Genomic DNA, 24,388 nt, shown 5'->3' with positions numbered 1-24,388 from the left:
ACACCACACACACTACTACATACACCACACACACTACTACATACACCACACACACTACTACATACACCACACACACTACTACATACGCCACACACACTACTACATACACCACACACACTACTACATACACTACACACACTATTACATACACCACACACACTACTACATATACCACACACTATTACATACACCACACACACTACTACATACACCACACACACAACTACATACACCACACACACTACTACATACACCACACACACTATTACATACACCACACACACTACTACATACACCACACACACTACTGCATACACCACACACACACTACTACATACACCACACACACTACTACATACGCCACACACACTACTACATACGCCACACACACTACTACATACACCACACACACTACTACATACACCACACACACTACTACATACGCCACACACACTACTACATACGCCACACACACTACTACATACACCACACACACTACTACATACACCACACACACTACTACATACGCCACACACACTACTACACACGCCACACACACAACTACATACGCCACACACACTACTACATACGCCACACACACTACTACATACGTCACACACACTACTACATACGCCACACACGCCACACACAACTACATTCGCCAGACACACTACTACATACACCACACACACTACTACATACACCACACACACTACGACATACACCACACACACTACTACATACGTCACACGCACTACTACATACGCCAGACACACTACTACATACGTCACACATACTACTACATACGCCACACACGCCACACACAACTACATTCGCCAGACACACTACTACATACACCACACACACTACTACATACACCACACACACTACTACATACACCACACACACTACTACATACACCACACACACTACTACATACACCACACACACTACTACATACACCACACACACTACTACATACACCACACACACTACTACATACACCACACACACTACTACATACACCACACACACTACTACATACACCACACACACTACTACATACGCCACACACAAGACATTTCAAATGTCATATTATGTCTATGTACAGTGTTGTAACGATGTGCAAATAGTTAAAGTACAAAAGGGAAAATAAATAAACATAAATATAGGCTGTATTTACAATAGTTTTTGTTCTTCACTGGTTGCCCTTTTCTTGTGGCAACAGGTCACACATTTTGCTGCTGTGATGACACACTGGTATTTCACCCAGTAGACATGGGAGTTTATCAAAATTGGGTTTGTTTTCTAATTCTTTGTGACGCTGTGTAGTCTGAGGGAAATATGTGTCTCTAATATTGTCATACATTTGGCAGGAAGTTAGGAAGTGCAGCTCAGTTTCCACCTCATTTTGTTGGCAGTGTTCACATAGCCTGTCTTCTCTTGAGCTTTCTCAATAGCAAAGCTATGCTCACTGAGTCTGTACATAGTCAAAGCATTCCTTAATTTTAGGTCAGTCACAGTAGTCAGGTATTCTGCCACTGTGTAGTCTCTGTTTAGGGCCAAATAGCATTCTTGTTTGCTCAGTTTTTTTGTTAATTCTTTCCAATGTGTCAAGTAATTATATTTTTGTTTTCTCATGATTTGGTTGAGTCTAATTGTGTTGCTGTCCTGGGGCACTATGGGGTCTGTTTGTGTTTGTGAACAGAGTCCCAGGACCAGCATGCTTAGGGGACTCTTCTCCAGGTTCATCTCTCTGTAGGTGATGGCTTTGTTATGGAAGGTTTGGGAATCGCTTCCTTTTAGGTGGTTGTAGAATTTAAGGGCTCTTTTATGGATTTTTGATAATTAGCGTGTTTCTGCCTAATTCTGCTCTGCATGCATTATTTGGTGTTTTACGTTGTACGAAGAGTCTCGATTTGGTGTTTGTCACATTTTGTGAATTCTTGGTTGGTGAGTGGACCCCAGTCCTCACAACCATAAAGGGCAATGGCTTCTATAACTGATTCAAGTATTATTAGCCAGATCCTAGTTGGTATGTCAAATTTAATGTTCCTTTTGAAGGCCCTTTTTGCCTTGTCTCTCAGATTGTTCACAGCTTTGTGGAAGTTACCTGTGGAGCTGATGTTTAGGTCGAGGTATGTATAGTTTTTTGTGTGCTCTAGGGCAACGGTGTCTAGATGGAATTTGTATTCGAGGTCCTGGGAACTGAACCTTTTTTGCAACACCATTATTTTGGTCTTACTGAGATTTACTGTCCGGGCCCAGGTCTGACAGAATTTGTGCAGAACCCTCCTCTGTCTGTCTGTCTGTCTGTCTGTCTGTCTGTCTGTCTGTCTGTCTGTCTGTCTGTCTGTCTGTCTGTCTGTCTGTCTGTCTGTCTGTCTGTCTATCCGTCCCTCTCTCTCTCTCTCTCTCTCTCTCTCTCTCTCTCTCTCTCTCTCTCTCTCTCTCTCTCTCTCTCTCTCTGTCTCTCTGTCTCTCTGTCTCTCTGTCTCTGTGTCTCTGTGTGTGTCATTGTACTGCTGGGCAGATGCTTCAGTCAAGCTGTGAGGAGGAGAGAGGGCATACAGAGGAGGAGGAGCCCTCAAGTTACCAGAGAGAGAGACAGAGAAACATAAAGTGAGAGAGGTTGAGTGGAAGAGAGAGAAAGAGCGAGAGAGAAGGAAGGAAGAGAAAAAGAGGAGTGTGTAATAGTTGGAATGTGATCATATGAGACGAGAGCTGCAGAGAGAGACACATGTGACCAGGCCATGACCTCACTCTGCAGGGTTTCCCCGGAGGGGCTGCAAATGTGCCACAGCTCGTTGGGCCAGCTCTTACTCCCTGCTGTGCGTGTGTGTGTATGTCTGTTCTAGCGGTGTGTCAGGGCCGTGTGACTCTCACAGGGTTGCTCGTCCTGATCACTGTCACTATCTAATGGCCGCCTGGGGCCCTCCATCTGGGCCTGTGTGTACGCTAGGCTAGGATATGCTAACCCAGAACGGTGTGTCTGAGGTCACTGCTGCCCCTTTACTGCGCTACGCTTTGAAATGCTAGGCTAGGATACGCTAACCCAGAACTGTGTGTCAGAGCCCACTGCCTTCCCTCTACCACGCTATGCTTGGATATGCTAGGCCACTATACGCTAACCCAGAATTGTGTGTCAGAGCCCACTGTCTCCTCTCTACTATGCTACGTTTGGATATGCTAGGCTAGTATACGCTAACCCAGAATTGTGTGTCAGAGCCCACTATTAGCCTCTCTTGCAATACATGCTATATAGCTGCTACTGTGTTATTTTAGCCTTGCATTGCAGGTATGCTACGTTAGCTCAGAGTAGAGGTCTGAGAAAAGGTTTGACCCGTTCCGATATGGACCTAGGGTTTTCCCACCCGGATCCAATATGCTTAAATAAATGTTTTAAATACAGACCCATTCCGAACAGACCCAAAGACTACTAGACCCGTTCCGTATAGAGCTGGTCAGATCCATTTTTTAAGCTACTTTATTTACCGGAGCTGATAAAGAGCGAGGTGAGGGATAGAGGTCGAGGTACCGCTCTAGCAGGTGGGGGAGGGGGCTGTACCGTAAGCGAGTGAGCAGGGAGGGAGAGACGAGAGACAGCAACCAATCAAGCTGACTCACGCTATAGTAGACTATGAGCTGCTATAGCTAGGTTGTTTATCATCAAATATGATTACGTAGTACCTGTCTTGACTGCATCAAACCAGGAGAGGCTAGTTAAGCTAGCTAATGTTAGCTAGCTAGGCTAATTGAAGCTGCAGTGCATGACCTTCCTCATCCCACAGTTACAACTCCATTCAGAAAATTAAGTAACAGCCTACCTGTTGGTCGTTGTAGCCTATCCTTCTCCTTTAACTTTTAATTCCGTCATTTTAATTCCATCTTCCATTGATTAGATATTCCCTAACCTTTACACACACTGAGGCTCTATGGCTGTAGCCTATTGCCGCTTTGATGACTTATGATTGGCCAACAACAAGCTACATGCGCCACACTCCCCTCTCGTGAAAAGCAAGAGCAGCATAAATGACATATAACCGAGACCTGTTACAATCGTTTTAGTTCAAATGAAATCAAATGTATTTATAAAGCCCTTTTTACATGAGCAGATGTCACAAAGTGCTTATACAGAACCCATTCTAAAACCCCAAAGAGCAAGCAATGCAGGTGTAGAAGCACAGTGGCTAGGGAAAACTCCCTAGAAAGGCAGGAATCTAGGAAGAAACCTGGAGAGGAACCAGGGGTGGCCATTCCTCCTCTGGCTGTGGCGGGGGGTGATTACAAGAGCACAGCACAGTGGCTGCAGTCCCGTTAACGGGATCGATATGACAACAGCCAGTCGAAGTGCAGGGCGCCAAATTCAAAAAACAGAAATCTCATAATTAAAATTCCTCAGACATTCATGTGTCTTATATCATTTTAAAGGAAATCTTGTTGTTAATCCCACCAAAGTGTCCGATTTCAAATAGGCTTTTCAGCGAAAGCACTACAAACGATTATGTTAGGTCACCACAAAACCACAATAACCACAGCCATTTTTTCCAGCTAAAGATAGCTTTCACAAAAACCAGAATAGAGATAAAATTAATCACTAACCTTCGATTATTTTCATCAGATGACACTCATAGGACTTCATGTTACACAATACATGCATGTTTTGTTTGATTAAGTTCATATTTATATAAAAAAATCTGAGTTTACATTGAGGCATTAGATTCACTAGTTGCAAAAACATCAAGTGACTTTGCATAGCCACATCGTTTCAACAGAAATACTCAACATAAATATAAATGATAATACAAGTAATACACATAGAATTATAGATATACCTCTCCTTAATGCAACCGCTGTGTCAGATTTCAAAAGAACTTTACGGAAATATAAACCATGCAATAATCTGAGACGGAGCTCAGATGATTAGCCAAATTAGCCACCATGTTGGACTCAACAGAAACCAGAAAATACATGATAAATGTTTCCTTACCTTTGATGAATTCATCAGAATGCAGTCCTAGGAATCCCAGGTCCACAATAAATGCTTGATTTGTTCATTCATGTCCGTTATTTATGTCAAATTAGCTACTTTCGAATTGTTTACCAAATACCCTAACCAAAGTCTCAAAGCGCGACCACTATAACGTGACGAAATGTCCAAACGTTCCGTTACAGTCAGTAGAAACATGGCAAACGATGTACTGAATCAATCTTTAGAATGTTGTTAACATACATCTTGAATAACGTTCCAACCGGAGAATTAAATCGACTTCCATTGAGAGATGGAACGGAGCTGCCTCTCACGTGAACACGCGTGTTGAATGCATGGTCACCTCATGGCACCTCATACTAAATGCTGTCTCCTTCGACCCCCCTTCACATTAGAGTCATCAGACTTAGTTCCTTTGACTGTTGACATCTAGTGGAAGCCGTAGGAAGTGAAAACCCATCCATATCTCTCTGTATTTTGAATAAGAGCTTGGTTGAAAATATGGCACCCCCAGAAAAAATCCAGTTCTGTTAATCTCACAGACTTAATTCAAACAGTTTTAGAAACTTTAGAGTGTTTTCTATCCAATACTAATAATAATATGCATATATTAGCAACTGAGACTGAGGAGCTGGCCGTTTACAATGGGCACCTTTCATCCAAGCTACTCAATACTGCCCCTTCAGCCATAAGAAGTTAAGGCCAGATCATTCTTCAAGATGTTCAAATGTTCATAGATGACAAGCAGGGTCAATTAATAATCACAGTGGTTGTAGAGGGTGCAACAGGTCAGCACCCCGCAAACTGAATAAATGTCAGTTTGCGGTATGGAGGGGGAAAGAGATCCTACCCAGACCTGTGACATTATTTAGAATTCTGGATTCGGACCCACTCGGGTTCCGGATCGGGTATCGGTTATTCGGGTACAGGTGGATCCGTGAAGACCTCTAGCTCAGAGACTACACAACTTTTCAGTAGATTCGCTAGCTGGGAACAGCAACTGTGTGGTTCAGCTCTGTCTAGTGACATGTCAAGTAACAAGGCTGTATAGTAATAATGCAACTGTGTGGTTCAGCTCTGTCTAGTGACATGTCAAGTAACAAGGCTGTATAGTAATAATGCTACTGTGTGGTTCAGCTCTGTCTAGTAACATGTCATGTAACAAGGCTGTATAGTAATAATGCTACTGTGTGGTTCAGCTCTGTCTAGTAACATGTCATGTAACAAGGCTGTATAGTAATAATGCTACTGTGTGGTTCAGCTCTGTCTAGTAACATGTCATGTAACAAGGCTGTATAGTAATAATGCTACTGTGTGGTTCAGCTCTGTCTAGTAACATGTCAAGTAACAAGGCTGTATAGTAATAATGCTACTGTGTGGTTCAGCTCTGTCTAGTAACATGTCATGTAACAAGGCTGTATAGTAATAATGCTACTGTGTGGTTCAGCTCTGTCTAGTAACATGTCAAGTAACAAGGCTGTATAGTAATAATGCTACTGTGTGGTTCAGCTCTGTCTAGTAACATGTCAAGTAACAAGGCTGTATAGTAATAATGCTACTGTGTGGTTCAGCTCTGTCTAGTAACATTTCATGTAACAAGGCTGTATAGTAATAATGCTACTGTGTGGTTCAGCTCTGTCTAGTAACATGTCAAGTAACAAGGCTGTATAGTAATAATGCTACTGTGTGGTTCAGCTCTGTCTAGTGACATGTCAAGTAACAAGGCTGTATAGTAATAATGCTACTGTGTGGTTCAGCTCTGTCTAGTAACATGTCAAGTAACAAGGCTGTATAGTAATAATGCTACTGTGTGGTTCAGCTCTGTCTAGTAACATGTCATGTAACAAGGCTGTATAGTAATAATGCTACTGTGTGGTTCAGCTCTGTCTAGTGACATGTCAAGTAACAAGGCTGTATAGTAATAATGCTACTGTGTGGTTCAGCTCTGTCTAGTAACATGTCAAGTAACAAGGCTGTATAGTAATAATGCTACTGTGTGGTTCAACTCTGTCTAGTAACATGTCAAGTAACAAGGCTGTATAGTAATAATGCTACTGTGTGGTTCAGCTCTGTCTAGTAACATGTCATGTAACAAGGCTGTATAGTAATAATGCTACTGTGTGGTTCAGCTCTGTCTAGTAACATGTCAAGTAACAAGGCTGTATAGTAATAATGCTACTGTGTGGTTCAGCTCTGTCTAGTAACATGTCATGTAACAAGGCTGTATAGTAATAATGCTACTGTGTGGTTCAGCTCTGTCTAGTGACATGTCAAGTAACAAGGCTGTATAGTAATAATGCTACTGTGTGGTTCAGCTCTGTCTAGTAACATGTCAAGTAACAAGGCTGTATAGTAATAATGCTACTGTGTGGTTCAACTCTGTCTAGTGACATGTCAAGTAACAAGGCTGTATAGTAATAATGCTACTGTGTGGTTCAACTCTGTCTAGTAACATGTCAAGTAACAAGGCTGTATAGTAATAATGCTACTGTGTGGTTCAACTCTGTCTAGTAACATGTCATGTAACAAGGCTGTATAGTAATAATGCTACTGTGTGGTTCAGCTCTGTCTAGTAACATGTCATGTAACAAGGCTGTATAGTAATAATGCTACTGTGTGGTTCAGCTCTGTCTAGTAACATGTCATGTAACAAGGCTGTATAGTAATAATGCTACTGTGTGGTTCAGCTCTGTCTAGTAACATGTCATGTAACAAGGCTGTATAGTAATAATGCTACTGTGTGGTTCAGCTCTGTCTAGTAACATGTCATGTAACAAGGCTGTATAGTAATAATGCTACTGTGTGGTTCAGCTCTGTCTAGTAACATGTCATGTAACAAGGCTGTATAGTAATAATGCTACTGTGTGGTTCAGCTCTGTCTAGTAACATGTCAAGTAACAAGGCTGTATAGTAATAATGCTACTGTGTGGTTCAGCTCTGTCTAGTAACATGTCATGTAACAAGGCTGTATAGTAATAATGCTACTGTGTGGTTCAGCTCTGTCTAGTAACATGTCATGTAACAAGGCTGTATAGTAATAATGCTACTGTGTGGTTCAGCTCTGTCTAGTAACATGTCATGTAACAAGGCTGTATAGTAATAATGCTACTGTGTGGTTCAGCTCTGTCTAGTAACATGTCAAGTAACAAGGCTGTATAGTAATAATGCTACTGTGAAAATGTCATGTCCTCTCTTCTCTCTCCATAGCTGGCTCGTCCATCAGTAGTGAGTCGTCTCCGGTCTCGTCCCCAGCCACCAACCACAGTTCTCCGGTGAGCACACCCAAGAGAGGCCCCCTGGGCCCAGGGCCTGTCCTGGTGCCACCTGGGGGCCACAGTGTGCCAAGCACCCCGCCCGTCGTCACCATCGCCCCCACCAAGACCAGCAACGGCCTCTGGAGAAGCGAGGCACGCCAGGTGAGACTAAACACACACAGAGACAGACAACACACACAGAGACAGACAAACACGCACAGAGACAGACAACACGCACAGAGACAGACAACACACACAGAGACAGACAAACACACACAGAGACAGACACTTGCTCTGGCTGTCTCCCCTCCTCTCTCTGTCATCTTTCTCTTTTCACATCTTGTTGCCTGTTGCGTCTTTTGTGTTTTCAACCACTCTATATTTTCATCCATCTTTCAGCCCAGTCAAAGCAATGTTTCAACCTCTGTCCCTGGAGAGAGATCTAGTACAAGAGGCTGCCTACACACACACACACACACACACACACACACACACACACACACACACACACACACACACACACACACACACACACACACACACACACACACACACACACACACACACAAGATCTCAAGGGATTAGAGGATTTCTAGGCTGGCCTGTAACCCATGGCGTGGCAAAATGTACGTGACATATGTACATGTGACATAGCTGGCGGCTCTGCGAATGCCTCCTCCCCCCTCCTCTCACCCGCCTCTCCTCACCCTCCTCCCCCCTCTTCTCACCCTCCTCTCTCTGTGTGTTAAACAATGCCAGCTGCCACCAGGCCACCGAGGTGACAGTCTTAACGGCAGCCAACATCTGTGCCCCCTCGAGCCCCCCCAACGCCAGTCCTATTTTATACCTCCGACCCCAGACCTATCCTCAGCCCTAGCTTTATAACCACAGCTCCAGCCTCATTCTAACCCCCAGTCCCAGCCCAGTCCAAGCCTTGTTCCAGTCCCAGCCCAGTCCAAGCCTTGTTCCAGTCCCAGCCCAGTCCAAGCCTTGTTCCAGTCCCAGCCCAGTCCAAGCCTCATTCTAACCCCCAGTCCCAGCCCAGTCCAAGCCTTGTTCCAGTCCCAGCCCAGTCCAAGCCTCATTCTAACCCCCAGTCCCAGCCCAGTCCAAGCCTTGTTCCAGTCCCAGCCCAGTCCAAGCCTCATTCTAACCCCCAGTCCCAGCCCAGTCCAAGCCTTGTTCCAGTCCCAGCCCAGTCCAAGCCTCGTTCTAACCCCCAGCCCAGTCCAAGCCTTATTCTAACCCCCAGTCCCAGCCCAGCCCAAGCCTTGTTCTAACCCCCAGTCCCAGCCCAATCCAAGCCTTGTTCTAACCCCCAGTCCCAGCCCAGTACAAGCCTTGTTCTACCCCCCAGTACAAGCCTTGTTCTAACCCGCAGTCCCAGCCCAGCCCAAGCCTTGTTCTAACCCCCAGTCCCAGCCCAGTCCAAGCCTTGTTCTAACCCCCAGTCCCAGTCCAAGCCTTGTTCTAACCCCCAATCCCAGCCCAGTCCAAGCCTTGTTCTAACCCCCAGTCCCAGCCCAGTACAAGCCTTGTTCTAACCCCCAGTCCAAGCCTTGTTCTAACCTCCAGTCCCAGCCCAGTCCAAGCCTTGTTCTAACCCCCAGTCCCAGCCCAGTCAAAGCCTTGTTCTAACCCTCAGGCCCAGCCCAGTTTAAGCCTTGTTCTAACCCCCAGTCCCAGCCCAGTCCAAGCCTTGTTCTAACCCCCAGTTCCAGTCCAAGCCTTGTTCTAACCCCCAATCCCAGCCCAGTCCAAGCCTTGTTCTAACCCTCAGTCCCAGCCCAGTCCAAGCCTTGTTCTAACCCCCAGTCCAAGCCTTGTTCTAACCTCCAGTCCCAGCCCAGTCCAAGCCTTGTTCTAACCCCCAGTCCCAGCCCTGTCAAAGCCTTGTTCTAACCCTCAGTCCTAGCCCAGTTTAAGCCTTGTTCTAACCCCCAGTCCCAGCCCAGTCCAAGCCTTGTTCTAACCCCCAGTCCCAGCCCAAGCCTTGTTCTAACCCCAGCCCAGTTTAAGCCTTGTTTTAACCCCCAGTCCCAGGCCAGTCCAAGCCTTGTTCTAACCCCCAGTCCCAGCCCAGTCCAAGCCTTGTTATACCCCCCAGTCCAAGCCTTGTTCTAACCCCCCAGTCCCAGCCCAGTGCAAGCCTTGTTCTAGCCCCAGTCCCAGCCCAGTCCAAGCCTTGTGATAACCCTCAGTCCCAGCCCAGTTTAAGCCGTGTTCTAACCCCCAGTCCCAGCCCAGGCCAAGCCTTGTTCTAACCCCCAGTCCCAGCCCAGTTTAAGCCTTGTTCTAACCCCCAGTCCAAGCCTTGTTCTAACCTCCAGTCCCAGCCCAGTCCAAGCCTTGTTCTAACCCCCGGTACTAGCCCAGTCCAAGCCTTGTTCTAAACCCCAGTCCCAGTCCAAGCCTTGTTCCCACCCCTCCAACCCCTCTGGGCCTCAGCAGTCAAGTGTGTCCCCTGCCCATCTGCCCCCCCTTCCCCTCGTGCTGACTGACCCAGTGTGTGTGTGGGTGTGTGTGTGTGTAGCTGCTAGCTTTGATAAGGAGTGGATTATGGATTATGGCTTCCCTCTAAACCCTCTTACCGCAGCTCTGGGGCTAATGGTGGAGGGCAGAGGAGCAGCATGGAACTCCTCAACACTCCCTGTGCAACACTCCTCAACACTCCTCAACACTTCTCAACACTCCTCAACACTTCTCAACACTCCTCAACACTCCTCAACACTCCCTGTGCAACACTCCTCAACACTCCTCAACACTTCTCAACACTCCTCAACACTTCTCGACACTCCCTGTGCAACACGCCTCAACACTTCTCAACACTCCTCAACACCCCTCAACACTTCTCAACACTCCCTGTGCAACACTCCTCAACACTCCTCAACACTTCTCAACACTCCTCAACACTTCTCAACACTCCCTGTGCAACACTCCTCAACACTCCTCAACACTCCTCAACACTTCTCAACACTCCTCAACACTCCTCAACACTCCCTGTGCAACACTTCTCAACACTCCTCAACACTCCCTATGCAACACTCCTCAACACTCCTCAACACTCCCTATGCAACACTCCTTAAACACTCCCTATGCAACACTCCTCAACACTCCTCAAGACTCCTCAAGACTCCCTATGCAACACTCCTAAAACACTCCCTATGCAACACTCCTCAACACTCCTCAACACTCCTCAAGACTCCCTATGCAACACTCCTAAAACACTCCCTATGCAACACTCCTCAACACTCCTCAACACTCCTCAACACTCCTCAACACTCCTCAAGACTCCCTATGCAACACTCCTAAAACACTCCCTATGCAACACTCCTCAACACTCCTCAACACTCCTCAAGACTCCCTATGCAACACTCCTAAAACACTCCCTATGCAACACTCCTCAACACACTCCTCAACACTCCCTATGCAACACTCCTAAAACACTCCCTATGCAACACTCCTCAACACTCCTCAAGACTCCCTATGCAACACTTCTCAACACTCCCTATGCAACACTTCTCAACACTCCCTATGCAACACTTCTCAACACTCCCTATGCAACACTTCTCAACACTCCCTATGCAACACTCCTAAAACACTCCCTATGCAACACTCCTCAACACTTCTCAACACTCCTCAACACTCCCTATGCAACACTTCTCAACACTCCCTATGCAACACTCCCTATGCGACACTCCTAAAACACTCCCTATGCGACACTCCTCAACAGTCCTCAACACTCCCTATACAACACTACCTATACAACACTTCTCAACACTCCTCAACACTCCTAAAACACTCCCTATGCAACACTCCTCAACACCCCTAAAACACTCCTAAAACACTCCCTATGCAACACTCCTCAACACTCCTAAAACACTCCCTATGCAACACTCCTCAACACTCCTAAAACACTCCCTATGCAACACTCCTCAACACTTCCTATGCAACACTCCTCAACCTTCCTCAACACTTCTCAACACTCCTCAACATTCCTCAACACTTCTCAACACTCCTCAACACTTCTCGACACTCCCTGTGCAACACTCCTCAACACTTCTCAACACTCCTCAACACCCCTCAACACTTCTCAACACTCCCTGTGCAACACTCCTCAACACTCCTCAACACTCCTCAACACTTCTCAACACTCCTCAACACTTCTCAACACTCCCTGTGCAACACTCCTCAACACTCCTCAACACTCCTCAACACTTCTCAACACTCCTCAACACTTCTCAACACTCCCTGTGCAACACTTCTCAACACTTCTCAACACTCCTCAACACTCCTCAACACTCCCTATGCAACACTCCTTAAACACTCCCTATGCAACACTCCTCAACACTCCTCAAGACTCCCTATGCAACACTCCTAAAACACTCCCTATGCAACACTCCTCAAAACGCCTCAAGACTCCCTATGCAACACTCCTAAAACACTCCCTATGCAACACTCCTCAACACTCCTCAACACTCCTCAGCACTCCTCAACACTCCTCAAGACTCCCTATGCAACACTCCTAAAACACTCCCTATGCAACACTCCTCAACACTCCTCAACACTCCTCAAGACTCCCTATGCAACACTCCTAAAACACTCCCTATGCAACACTCCTCAACACTTCTCAACACTCCCTATGCAACACTCCTAAAACACTCCCTATGCAACACTCCTCAACACTCCTCAAGACTCCCTATGCAACACTTCTCAACACTCCCTATGCAACACTTCTCAACACTCCCTATGCAACACTTCTCAACACTCCCTATGCAACACTCCTAAAACACTCCCTATGCAACACTCCTCAACACTTCTCAACACTCCTCAACACTCCCTATGCAACACTTCTCAACACTCCCTATGCGACACTCCTAAAACACTCCCTATGCGACACTCCTCAACAGTCCTCAACACTCCCTATACAACACTACCTATACAACACTTCTCAACACTCCTCAACACTCCTAAAACACTCCCTATGCAACACTCCTCAACACCCCTAAAACACTCCTAAAACACTCCCTATGCAACACTCCTCAACACTCCTAAAACACTCCCTATGCAACACTCCTCAACACTCCTAAAACACTCCCTATGCAACACTCCTCAACACTTCCTATGCAACACTCCTCAACATTCCTCAACACTTCTCAACACTCCTCAACACTCCTCAACATTCCTCAACACTTCTCAACACTCCTCAACACTTCTCAACACTCCTCAACACTCCTCAGCAACACTCTCACAACACTCTACAGATGTTGAATGTCTCCCTGGAGACTGAGGAAGTGGGGGGAGGAGAGAGAGTGAGGGGTGATGGGGTTCAGAGATAGGGGGTCAGCTCGCCCCTCTGTGTGGGAGCGTCCCAGCCCATTGTCCCCCTGCCATCTCGGCCCTATGATCTTGCACCCTCCCACCCCGCCCATGTCCCCCTTCACCTCAAGCATAGCGCATTAGCCAGAGGGTTAGCCAGAGCCCCTATGGGTGGGAGGGGAGGGAGCAGTGATGTCATCCTGTCACAACCCTGTCATCACCTTCCTTGCCTTAGAGGGGTGAGCAGAGAGAGAGAGAAAGGGATAGTGATAGGCAGAGAGAGGCACAGACCTTCTGCTCCCACACACACTGACACACACACTGTCACACACACTGACACACACTCATATACATTATCTCCATCACAGAGTCACACTCACCCTGTTTATCTTTGGGTGAAGTGGCTCCAGCTAGCTCTTGAGATGCACTCTGTTCCAGTGTATGTGTGTGTGTATGTATACGTGTGTCAGTGTGTGTGTGTGTGTGTGTGTGTGTGTGTGTGTGTGTGTGTGTGTGTGTGTGTGTGTGTGTGTGTGTGTGTGTGTGTGTGTGTGTGTGTGTGTGTGTGTGTGTGTGTGTGTGTGTGTGTGTGTGTGTGCAGGGTCATGCTGGGAGAGAGAAGGTTGTGTTGGGGGGTTTCCAGTGCCTCTGACAGCTCGAGGCCACCCAGCTGAAGGAGGGGGGCGAGCGGTAGTCTAGTGGGTGAGAGGTGGGCGGGTGTAAGAGGGGTGAGACAGAGGGGGGCTAGCATCAGAGTGTCTCCCCTGTTTACTCTATGCCGCTCCAGCGAACGCATGAAATCCTGCTGTCACACAGACCCACAATGGGCAGGGTCAAGCACACACTCTTGCTCTCTCACTCACTCACTCACTCACTCACTCACTCACACTTTCTCTCTCTCCAAAAACGTCCCTCAGTATTGCAGACAAAGGAAGCTCTGTTTTTATCCCTAATCACCAGCGAGGGAGGGGGGGGGGGGGAGACTCACTCAAGCCAATATTTTAGTAAGATTTGAACATCCCTAACACCCACAGCTCTGCCCCGGCTCTCCCCACTCATCTTCCTCTTCTCCCCGTATTCTCTCTTAGTGCTGTCTATTCAATTAGTTCCTAGTCCGGGCTGTGCTGTGAACTGACCTCAGGCCCCCAGCTTGCATAAGTCTGCAGTTATGAGGGCCGAGGTTAGAGACACACAGAGAGAGACAGGGCTAGAACCACTCAGACTCTAGCAGGGCCTGGGTTAGAGGCCTGAGTTAGAGGTCTGGGTTAGAGGTCTGGGTTAGAGGTGTAAGTTAGAGGCCTGGGTTAGAGGCCTGAGTTAGAGGCCTGGGTTAGAGGTCTGGGTTAGAGGTCTGGGTTAGAGGCCTGGGTTAGAGGTCTGGGTTAGAGGCCTGGGTTAGAGGCCTGAGTTAGAGGTCTGGGTTAGAGGCCTGAGTTAGAGGCCTGGGTTAGTGGCCTGGATTAGTGGCCTGAGTTAGAGGCCTGGGTTAGAGGTATGGGTTAGATATCTGGGTTAGAGGCCTGGGTTAGTGGCCTGGGTTAGTGGCCTGGGTTAGAGGCATGAGTTAGAGGTCTGGGTTAGAGGCCTGGGTTAGTGGCCTGGGTTAGAGGCCTGGGTTAGAGGCAGGGTTAGAGGCAGGGTTACTGGGACTTGGGGCCTGGAGACCATGCAGGGTGAAAACCAGACACACTCACACAGAGTTTGGGTAGAGCTGCTAAGAGATTGAGAGAGGGAGAGAGAGAGAAACACAAACAGACCCCACAGAGCCCCAGGATAGCAACACAATTCGACTCAACCAAATCATGAGAAAACAAAAAGATAATTACTTGACACATTAGAAAGAATTAACAAAAAAACAGAGCAAACTAGAATACTAGTTGGCCCTAAACAGAGAGTACACCACTGTGACTGACCCAAAATTAAGGAAAGCTTTGACTATGTACAGACTCAGTGAGCATAGCCTTGCTATTGAGAAAGGTCGCCGTAGTCAGACCTGGCTCTCAAGAGAAGACATGCTATGTGCACACTGCACACAAAATGAGGTGGAAACTGAGCTGCACTTCCTAACCTCCTGCCAGATGTATGACAATATTAGAGACACATATTTCCCTCAGATTACACAGACCCACAAAGAATTAAAAAACAAATCCAAGTCTGATAAACTCCCATATCTACTGGGTGAAATACCACAGTGTGCCATCAATGCAGCAAGATGTGTGACCTGTTGCCATAAGAAAAGGGCAACCAGTGAAAAACAAACACCATTGTAAATACAGCCTATATTTATGTTTATTTATTTTCCCTTTTGTACTTTAATTATTTGCACATCGTTACAACACTGTACATAGACATAATATGACGTTTGAATTGTCTTTTTTCTTTTGGAACTTGTATGAGTGTAATGTTTACTGTTCATTATTGATTTGTTTATTTACGCTTTTGTTTATCCATTTCACTTGCTTTGGCAATGTAAACATATGTTTCCCATGACAATAAACCCCCTTGAATTGAATTGAATTGAGAGTGAGGGAAGAGAGCGAGAGAGTGAGAGAGGGCGAGAGGGAGAGGGAGAGTGAGGGGAGAGGGATAGAGCGAGCGAGAGAGTGAGGGAAGAGACCAAGAGAGGGAGTGGGAGAGGGAGGGGAGAGGGATAGAGCGAGAGAGTGAGGACAGGGAGGGGAGAGGGATAGAGCGAGAGAGTGAGGAGAGGGAGGGGAGAGGGATAGAGCGAGAGAGTGAGGTCAGGGAGTGGGAGAGGGAGGGGAGAGGGATAGAGCGAGAGAGTGAGGACAGGGAGGGGAGAGGGATGGGAGAGGGATAGAGCGAGAGAGTGAGGACAGGGAGGGGAGAGGGATGGGAGAGGGATAGAGCGAGAGAGTGAGGAGAGGGGGGAAGAGGGATAGAGCGAGAGAGTGAGGAGAGGGAGGGGAGAGGGATAGAGCGAGAGAGTGAGGAGAGGGAGGGGAGAGGGATAGAGCGAGAGAGTGAGGAGAGGGGGGGAAGAGGGAGGGGAGAGGGATAGAGCGAGAGAGAGAGTGAGGACAGGGAGGGGAGAGGGATGGGAGAGGGATAGAGCGAGAGAGTGAGGAGAGGGGGGGAAGAGGGATAGAGCGAGAGAGTGAGGAGAGGGGGGGAAGAGGGAGGGGAGAGGGATACAGCGAGAGAGTGAGGAGAGGGAGGGGAGAGGGATAGAGCGAGAGAGTGAGGAGAGGGGGGGAAGAGGGATAGAGCGAGAGAGTGAGGAGAGGGGGGGAAGAGGGATAGAGCGAGAGAGTGAGGAGAGGGAGGGGAGGGGAGAGGGATAGAGCGAGAGAGTGAGGAGAGGGGGGGAAGAGGGAGGGGAGAGGGATAGAGCGAGAGAGTGAGGAGAGGGGGGGAAGAGGGAGGGATAGAGCGAGAGAGTGAGGAGAGGGGGGGAAGAGGGAGGGGAGAGGGATAGAGCGAGAGAGTGAGGAGAGGGGGGGAAGAGGGATAGAGCGAGAGAGTGAGGAGAGGGGGGGAAGAGGGAGGGGAGAGGGATAGAGCGAGAGAGTGAGGAGAGGGGGGAGAGGGATAGAGCGAGAGAGTGAGGAGAGGGGGGGAAGAGGGAGGGGAGAGGGATAGAGCGAGAGAGTGAGGAGAGGGCGGGAAGAGGGAGGGGAGAGGGATAGAGCGAGAGAGTGAGGAGAGGGAGGGGAGGGGAGAGGGAGAGGGATAGAGCGAGAGAGTGAGGAGAGGGGGGGAAGAGGGAGGGGAGAGGGATAGAGCGAGAGAGTGAGGAGAGGGGGGGAAGAGGGAGGGATAGAGCGAGAGAGTGAGGAGAGGGGGGAAGAGGGAGGGATAGAGCGAGAGAGTGAGGAGAGGGGGGGAAGAGGGAGGGGAGAGCGAGAGAGTGAGGAGAGGGGGGAAGAGGGAGGGGAGAGCGAGAGAGTGAGGAGAGGGGGGGAAGAGGGAGGGGAGAGGGATAGAGCGAGAGAGTGAGGAGAGGGCGGGAAGAGGGAGGGGAGAGGGATAGAGCGAGAGAGTGAAGAGAGGGGGGGAAGAGGGATAGAGCGAGAGAGTGAGGAGAGGGAGGGGAGAGGGATAGAGCGAGAGAGAGAGTGAGGAGAGGGGGGGAAGAGGGATAGAGCGAGAGAGTGAGGAGAGGGGGGGGAAGAGGGAGGGGAGTGGGATAGAGCGAGAGAGAGAGAGGAGAGGGGGGGAAGAGGGATAGAGCGAGAGAGAGTGTGAGGAGAGGGGGGGAAGAGGGAGGGGAGAGGGATAGAGCGAGAGAGTGAGGAGAGGGGGGGAAGAGGGAGGGATAGAGCGAGAGAGTGAGGAGAGGGGGGAAGAGGGAGGGGAGAGCGAGAGAGTGAGGAGAGGGGGGAAGAGGGAGGGGAGAGGGATAGAGCGAGAGAGTGAGGAGAGGGCGGGAAGAGGGAGGGGAGAGGGATAGAGCGAGAGAGTGAGGAGAGGGGGGAAGAGGGAGGGATAGAGCGAGAGAGTGAGGAGAGGGGGGGAAGAGGGAGGGGAGAGCGAGAGAGTGAGGAGAGGGGGGGAAGAGGGATAGAGCGAGAGAGTGAGGAGAGGGGGGAAGAGGGAGGGGAGAGGGATAGAGCGAGAGAGTGAGGAGAGGGGGGGAAGAGGGAGGGGAGAGGGATAGAGCGAGAGTGTGAGGAGAGGGCGGGAAGAGGGAGGGGAGAGGGATAGAGCGAGAGAGTGAGGAGAGGGGGGGAAGAGGGAGGGGAGAGGGATAGAGCGAGAGAGTGAGGAGAGAGAGGGGAGAGGGATAGAGCGAGAGAGAGAGTGAGGAGAGGGGGGGGAGAGGGATAGAGCGAGAGAGTGAGGAGAGGGGGGGGAAGAGGGAGGGGAGTGGGATAGAGCGAGAGAGAGAGAGAGAGAGAGAGGAGAGGGGGGGAAGAGGGAGGGGAGAGGGATAGAGCGAGAGAGTGAGGAGAGGGAGGGAAGAGGGAGGGGAGAGGGATAGAGCGAGAGAGTGAGGAGAGGGATAGAGCGAGAGAGAGAGTGAGGAGAGGGGGGGAAGAGGGATAGAGCGAGAGAGTGAGGAGAGGGGGGGGAGAGGGATAGAGCGAGAGAGTGAGGACAGAGAGGGGAGAGGGATAGAGCGAGAGAGTGAGTGGGGAGAGGGAGGGGAGAGGGATAGAGCGAGAGATTGAGGAGAGGGGGGGAAGAGGGAGGGATAGAGCGAGAGAGTGAGGAGAGGGAGGGGAGAGGGATAGAGCGAGTGAGGAGAGGGAGGGGAGAGGGAGGGGAGAGTGAGGAGAGGGGGGGGAGATGGGAGGGGAGGGTGGGAGGGGAGGGGAGGGTGAGAGGGGAGGGAAGGGTGAGAGGAGAGGGTGAGAGGGAAGGGGAGGGGAGGGTGAGAGGGGAGGGTGAGAGGGGAGGGTGAGAGGGGAGGGGAGGGTGAGAGGGGAGGGTGAGAGGGGAGGGTGAGAGGGGAGGGGAGGGTGAGAGGGGAGGGTGTGCTACGTTGGTATTTTGCTTCAATGACTTTAGGAGTCTGTTCCCGCTGCTGCCTGTAATTGCTTTTTAATTGCCAATTTAGATTCATGGCTCCATCAAAAAGGCGTAAATGAGCACCCTCCCATACGCGGGGTCTCCCACCCCTCACCAGTGCGCTGACAGGGCCCAGGCTTACACAGAGGGGGCAGCCTGGGTGTGTGTGTTCCACTGTGTCTGTGTGGCTGAATCAAAGTATCCGTATCAGATTGTTTTTGTTGCACAGTGTGAGTCTGAGAAATAAGGGTCACATTTTTGGGGTGAAGTCTCCAGCAGGGCTAAAGGTCAGGGAAAGATGGTGTGTGTGGGGGTGGGGGGGTCATCCTGTCAGCCCAGCACACAAACAGCAAGAGTAGAGTCCTCCATCATCATTAGAGAGGCCCCTTAGTGACACACATACACACAGCCCAGTAGCAGCAGGCGCCATGCAGTGAGTCTTTTGTCTCTCAGCCTGTGTTTGTCAGACAGTAATCTCCATTCATCTCTGTTCTGCCTCCTGTCTGCCAGTAAAGTCATCCCAACAGCTCATCAATAGTCTGTGTGTTGTACTAGAGAGAGAGAGAGAGAGAGAGAGAGAGAGAGAGAGAGAGAGAGAGAGAGAGAGAGAGAGAGAGAGAGAGAGAGAGAGAGAGAGATACGAGAAAGGGGGGGGGTGATCTGTGTGAGTGTGTAGGTCAACAGAGGTCAACAGAGAGAGGGGAGTAGAGAGAGGTCTGTGCCTCAAAGGGGGTCAGTGCTCTATCCCTGCTCCTGTGGACTCATGTGAACTCTGCAGCCCGGTTTGTGGGGGGGGTGAATGTTCTGCTCCACTGAGAGGAGAACACTCAGACAAAAGACGCAGGATGCACAGTCAACCATCCTCTCAACACACACACACACACACACACACACACACACACACACACACACACACACACACACACACACACACACACACACACACACACACACACACACACACACACACACACACACACACACGCAGGTTGTAGACAGGTGCTACGGGAACCTCTTTTATTTTTGATTTGCTTTGGCCCAAGATGCATCTGCTAGCCTCTGCAACTCAACTGAGTCTGTGCATGTGTGTGTGTGTGTGCATCCGTGAGTGTGTATGTGTGTGTGTAAACAACCTGAGGAGTAGAGCACCCAGTCAATAGCAATAGTGTAACTTGGCCACCAGAGGGCATGTTATATTCTATTTCATATATTTTTTTCTTTCTTTGTTTTAGATACAGTATAACAGCTATTGTACTATAATGTAGAGGAATCATATACACTGCTGCTACTGCTTGTTATCGATCCTGTTGTCTAGTCACTTTACCCCTACCTATATGTACATATCTACCTAAATGACCTTGTACCCCTGCACATCGGCTTGGTACTGATACCCTGTGTATATAGCCAAGTTATCGTTACTCATTGTGTATTTATTTCTTGTGTTATTATCTTTCTATTTTTTATATGTTTTTCTCTGCGCTGTTGAAAAGGGCCCGTAAGTAAGTGTTTCACTGTTAGTTTACACCTGTTGAAAAGGGCCCGTAAGTAAGTGTTTCACTGTTAGTTTACACCTGTTGAAAAGGGCCCGTAAGTAAGTGTTTCACTGTTAGTTTACACCTGTTGAAAAGGGCCCGTAAGTAAGTGTTTCACTGTTAGTTTACACCTGTTGAAAAGGGCCCGTAAGTAAGTGTTTCACTGTTAGTTTACACCTGTTGAAAAGGGCCCGTAAGTAAGTGTTTCACTGTTAGTTTACACCTGTTGAAAAGGGCCCGTAAGTAAGTGTTTCACTGTTAGTTTACACCTGTTGAAAAGGGCCCGTAAGTAAGTGTTTCACTGTTAGTTTACACCTGTTGAAAAGGGCCCGTAAGTAAGTGTTTCACTGTTAGTTTACACCTGTTGAAAAGGGCCCGTAAGTAAGTGTTTCACTGTTAGTTTACACCTGTTGAAAAGGGCCCGTAAGTAAGTGTTTCACTGTTAGTTTACACCTGTTGAAAAGGGCCCGTAAGTAAGTGTTTCACTGTTAGTTTACACCTGTTGAAAAGGGCCCGTAAGTAAGTGTTTCACTGTTAGTTTACACCTGTTGAAAAGGGCCCGTAAGTAAGTGTTTCACTGTTAGTTTACACCTGTTGAAAAGGGCCCGTAAGTAAGTGTTTCACTGTTAGTTTACACCTGTTGAAAAGGGCCCGTAAGTAAGTGTTTCACTGTTAGTTTACACCTGTTGAAAAGGGCCCGTAAGTAAGTGTTTCACTGTTAGTTTACACCTGTTGTTTACCAAGCATGTGACAAATAACATGTGATTTGATTCATTAGAAAATGATTTGGTTTTAATCTGTCTTTGAAATTGGTCATCAGTTGAAGTCACTGCATTTTCCTTTTAGGAACAGAACTGATTGTGATACTGTATGTAACTGTGAATCAAATAATCATTTTGAAAGGACACGTTTTAAAATAAAATTTTCAACATGGCTGCCTGTTGTCAACACTAATCAGGCTCACATTAAAACAATGAAAAGACATTCTTCCCAACACTCTGTGGGGTCATGATTGAATCAAGATGCATCAGAACAGCCGGATGAGAGGCAGAGAAAACACACAAAGCCTCTTTTCCTGGTGGCTCTCTAACAGATGTTGTTTAAAAATAGACGCTGCCATTTCACGGTGGTGACTAGCGAGGAGACAGACAGGCAGGCAGATGACAGACAGGCAGACAGACAGACAGGCAGACAGGCACTGCCACACCAACATAGTGTAGCCTCTCTCCTTGATTTACAGGGATATTAGGGGCTAGGCGTGGCTAGCTCTGTTCACTCTGTGCTGATATGTAATATGGCGCTCAGTGGGACAGGAGGCGAGATGGGCTCTGTGTGGTGCGTGCGTGCGTGGGTGCGTGCGTGCGTGCGTGCGTGCGTGGGTGCGTGCGTGTGTGTGTGTGTCAGCAAGTGAGGGCGAGATGGGCTAAATGTCAGCAGCCCTGCCACAAATAACAGTAGAGTGCCTGCTAATAGGCAGGTCTGTACTGTCTCCAGACAGCCACCGTTTACTGCTCCATGGATAGAGATGAAGGAAGAGAGGGAGGGAGGAGGAGGCAGAAGAAGAGAGAGGGTTGAAGAAGGAGGGTGGAGGAGGATGGAGGGGGAGCGGGATGGAGGCATCTTGCGTTTTCCTGGCCTCTCTGATTTTGAGTTCTTTTGACATATCTGAACCACTTTTCCAGTTGGCTGCTCATCGGGGAGGGAGAGCCCACCTCCCTGACGCTAACACTGCCATTAGGGCAGGAGGGGGGACTGGGGAGGCGGGGCTTGGCGTGGGGGTTTGGGGTGAGGGACAGGGGCCACTCTGCCTGGCTGCTCAGTGAAGCATGTTAAACAACAACGAGGGGCGAACATTAGAGGCATTTAATATGAAATGTTAGTGTGTCAGTGTCACCCCAGGTCATTGGCTGGGAGAGGGGGTGGGGGTAAATGGGACTAAATGGGATGTATTTTCTCAGTGACAGTGGAAAGAGACACACACACACACACTCACAAACATACTATACACACACAGTGATGTAGAAAAGCCTACCATTATTTCCAAGGATCCTTGGGGTTAATTTAGCGGGGTACCTTCCTACCTCCTTCCCCTGCCTTTGTAAGTGTTTTAATGGCAACAGTACCCTAGCTCTCACCTCTCCTATTATCTGGTGTGTGGGGAGAGGAGGGTGCAGAAGAGAGGGAATAACCACTCTCATCCCTAGACATTCTCTACCATCATCCTCTCCCTACCTCTTTCTACCCCCTTCCTTCTCCCTCTTCTGTTTCTCTCCAAGAGCCCTTGAACCCAGCCACTCACATGGTGCTTTTCTCCCTCTCCCTCTCTCCATACCCTGGACTAAATACTGTTATTCTCCCTCTCTCCATACCCTGGACTAAATACTGTCCTTCTCCCTCTCCCTCTCTCTATACCCTGGACTAAATACTGTTCTTCTCCCTCTCTCCATACCCTGGACTAAATACTGTCCTTCTCCCTCTCCCTCTCTCCATACCCTGGACTAAATACTGTTATTCTCCCTCTCTCCATACCCTGGACTAAATACTGTTCTTCTCCCTCTCTCCATACCCTGGACTAAATACTGTTCTTCTCCCTCTCTCCATACCCTGGACTAAATACTGTTATTCTCCCTCTCCTCATTCCCTGGACTAAATACTGTTCTTCTCCCTCTCCCTCTCTCCATACCCTGGACTAAATACTGTTCTTCTCCCTCTCTCCATACCCTGGACTAAATACTGTTCTTCTCCCTCTCCTCATTCCCTGGACTAAATACTGTTCTTCTCCCTCTCCCTCTCTCCATACCCTGGACTAAATACAGTTCTTCTCCCTCTCTCCATACCCTGGACTAAATACTGTTCTTCTCCCTCTCCCTCTCTCCATACCCTGGACTAAATACTGTTCTTCTCCCTCTCTCCATACCCTGGACTAAATACTGTTATTCTCCCTCTCTCCATACCCTGGACTAAATACTGTTCTTCTCCATCTCTCCATACCCTGGACTAAATACTGTTCTTCTCCCTCTCTCCATACCCTGGACTAAATACTGTTCTTCTCCCTCTCTCCATACCCTGGACTAAATACTGTTCTTCTCCCTCTCCCTCTCTCCATACCCTGGACTAAATACTGTAAGTGGATATGTAGGCCTGGACAAACCAAAGCTTCTCTGCAGGTTGCCTTTGTTGGGCTGAAACAGTGTGTGTTTATGTGTCTGTGTTGTGAGATTGGGGAAGTGATCCCAGGAATGCTGCCAGAGAGAGGGAGGGAGGGAGGGAGGGAGGGAGGGAGGGAGGGAGGGAGGGAGGGAGGGAGGGAGAGAGAGCGAGAGAGAGAGAGAGAGAGAGAGAGGGAGAGAAATTGAGAGGGGGAGAAAGAGAGAAAGAGAGAGGGAGCAGATGCTGCTGTGGGCTTTGTTTTCACCGCCAGTTGATGTTCTTGCATGGCTCATCTCCAGACACACACTCCTGCTCTGTTGTCAGGATCACAGTCAGTGTGCTGGGTAGAGGAGGCTCCTACTACTGCTTCAGTGTCTCCACCACTCCTACACTCATATGTCCTGAAAAAGACTGTTTCCATCTGTAAAGTAAGAGAACAGTAGCAGCAGTAGAGTATGTGATGCAGTGTAAAGGAACTAGTGTCTGCTTGGTGCTGAGGAATGTCTGTGACTGTTGATTTTCCTCCATTTCACGGTGTCCTCTTCAGAGAGCAGATGACTAGCCTTGCTTAGTATGACGAGAGCTCTCCATTTCTGTGTGTGTGTGTGTGTGTGTGTGTGTGTGTGTGTGTGTGTGTGTGTGTGTGTGTGTGTGTGTGTGTGTGTGTG

At 48.7% G+C, this 24,388-nt stretch overlaps 1 protein-coding gene across 2 annotated transcripts in view; it reads left to right on the top strand.

The window, feature by feature from the left end:
* Nucleotides 1–24,388, top strand: part of gse1b (Gse1 coiled-coil protein b) — a 418,460-nt gene that overhangs the window by 369,301 nt on the left and 24,771 nt on the right. For both annotated transcript variants that reach the window (XM_071401917.1, XM_071401916.1), the window contains exon 4: nt 8,198–8,406. In XM_071401917.1, the coding sequence (XP_071258018.1) occupies nt 8,198–8,406 (209 nt within the window). The remainder of the gene's footprint in view (nt 1–8,197; nt 8,407–24,388) is intronic.

The sequence above is a fragment of the Salvelinus alpinus genome, chromosome 5 (assembly GCF_045679555.1).
Source record: "Salvelinus alpinus chromosome 5, SLU_Salpinus.1, whole genome shotgun sequence".
Taxonomy (NCBI): domain Eukaryota; kingdom Metazoa; phylum Chordata; class Actinopteri; order Salmoniformes; family Salmonidae; genus Salvelinus; species Salvelinus alpinus.
This window is presented reverse-complemented; position numbering and strand designations above follow the sequence as displayed.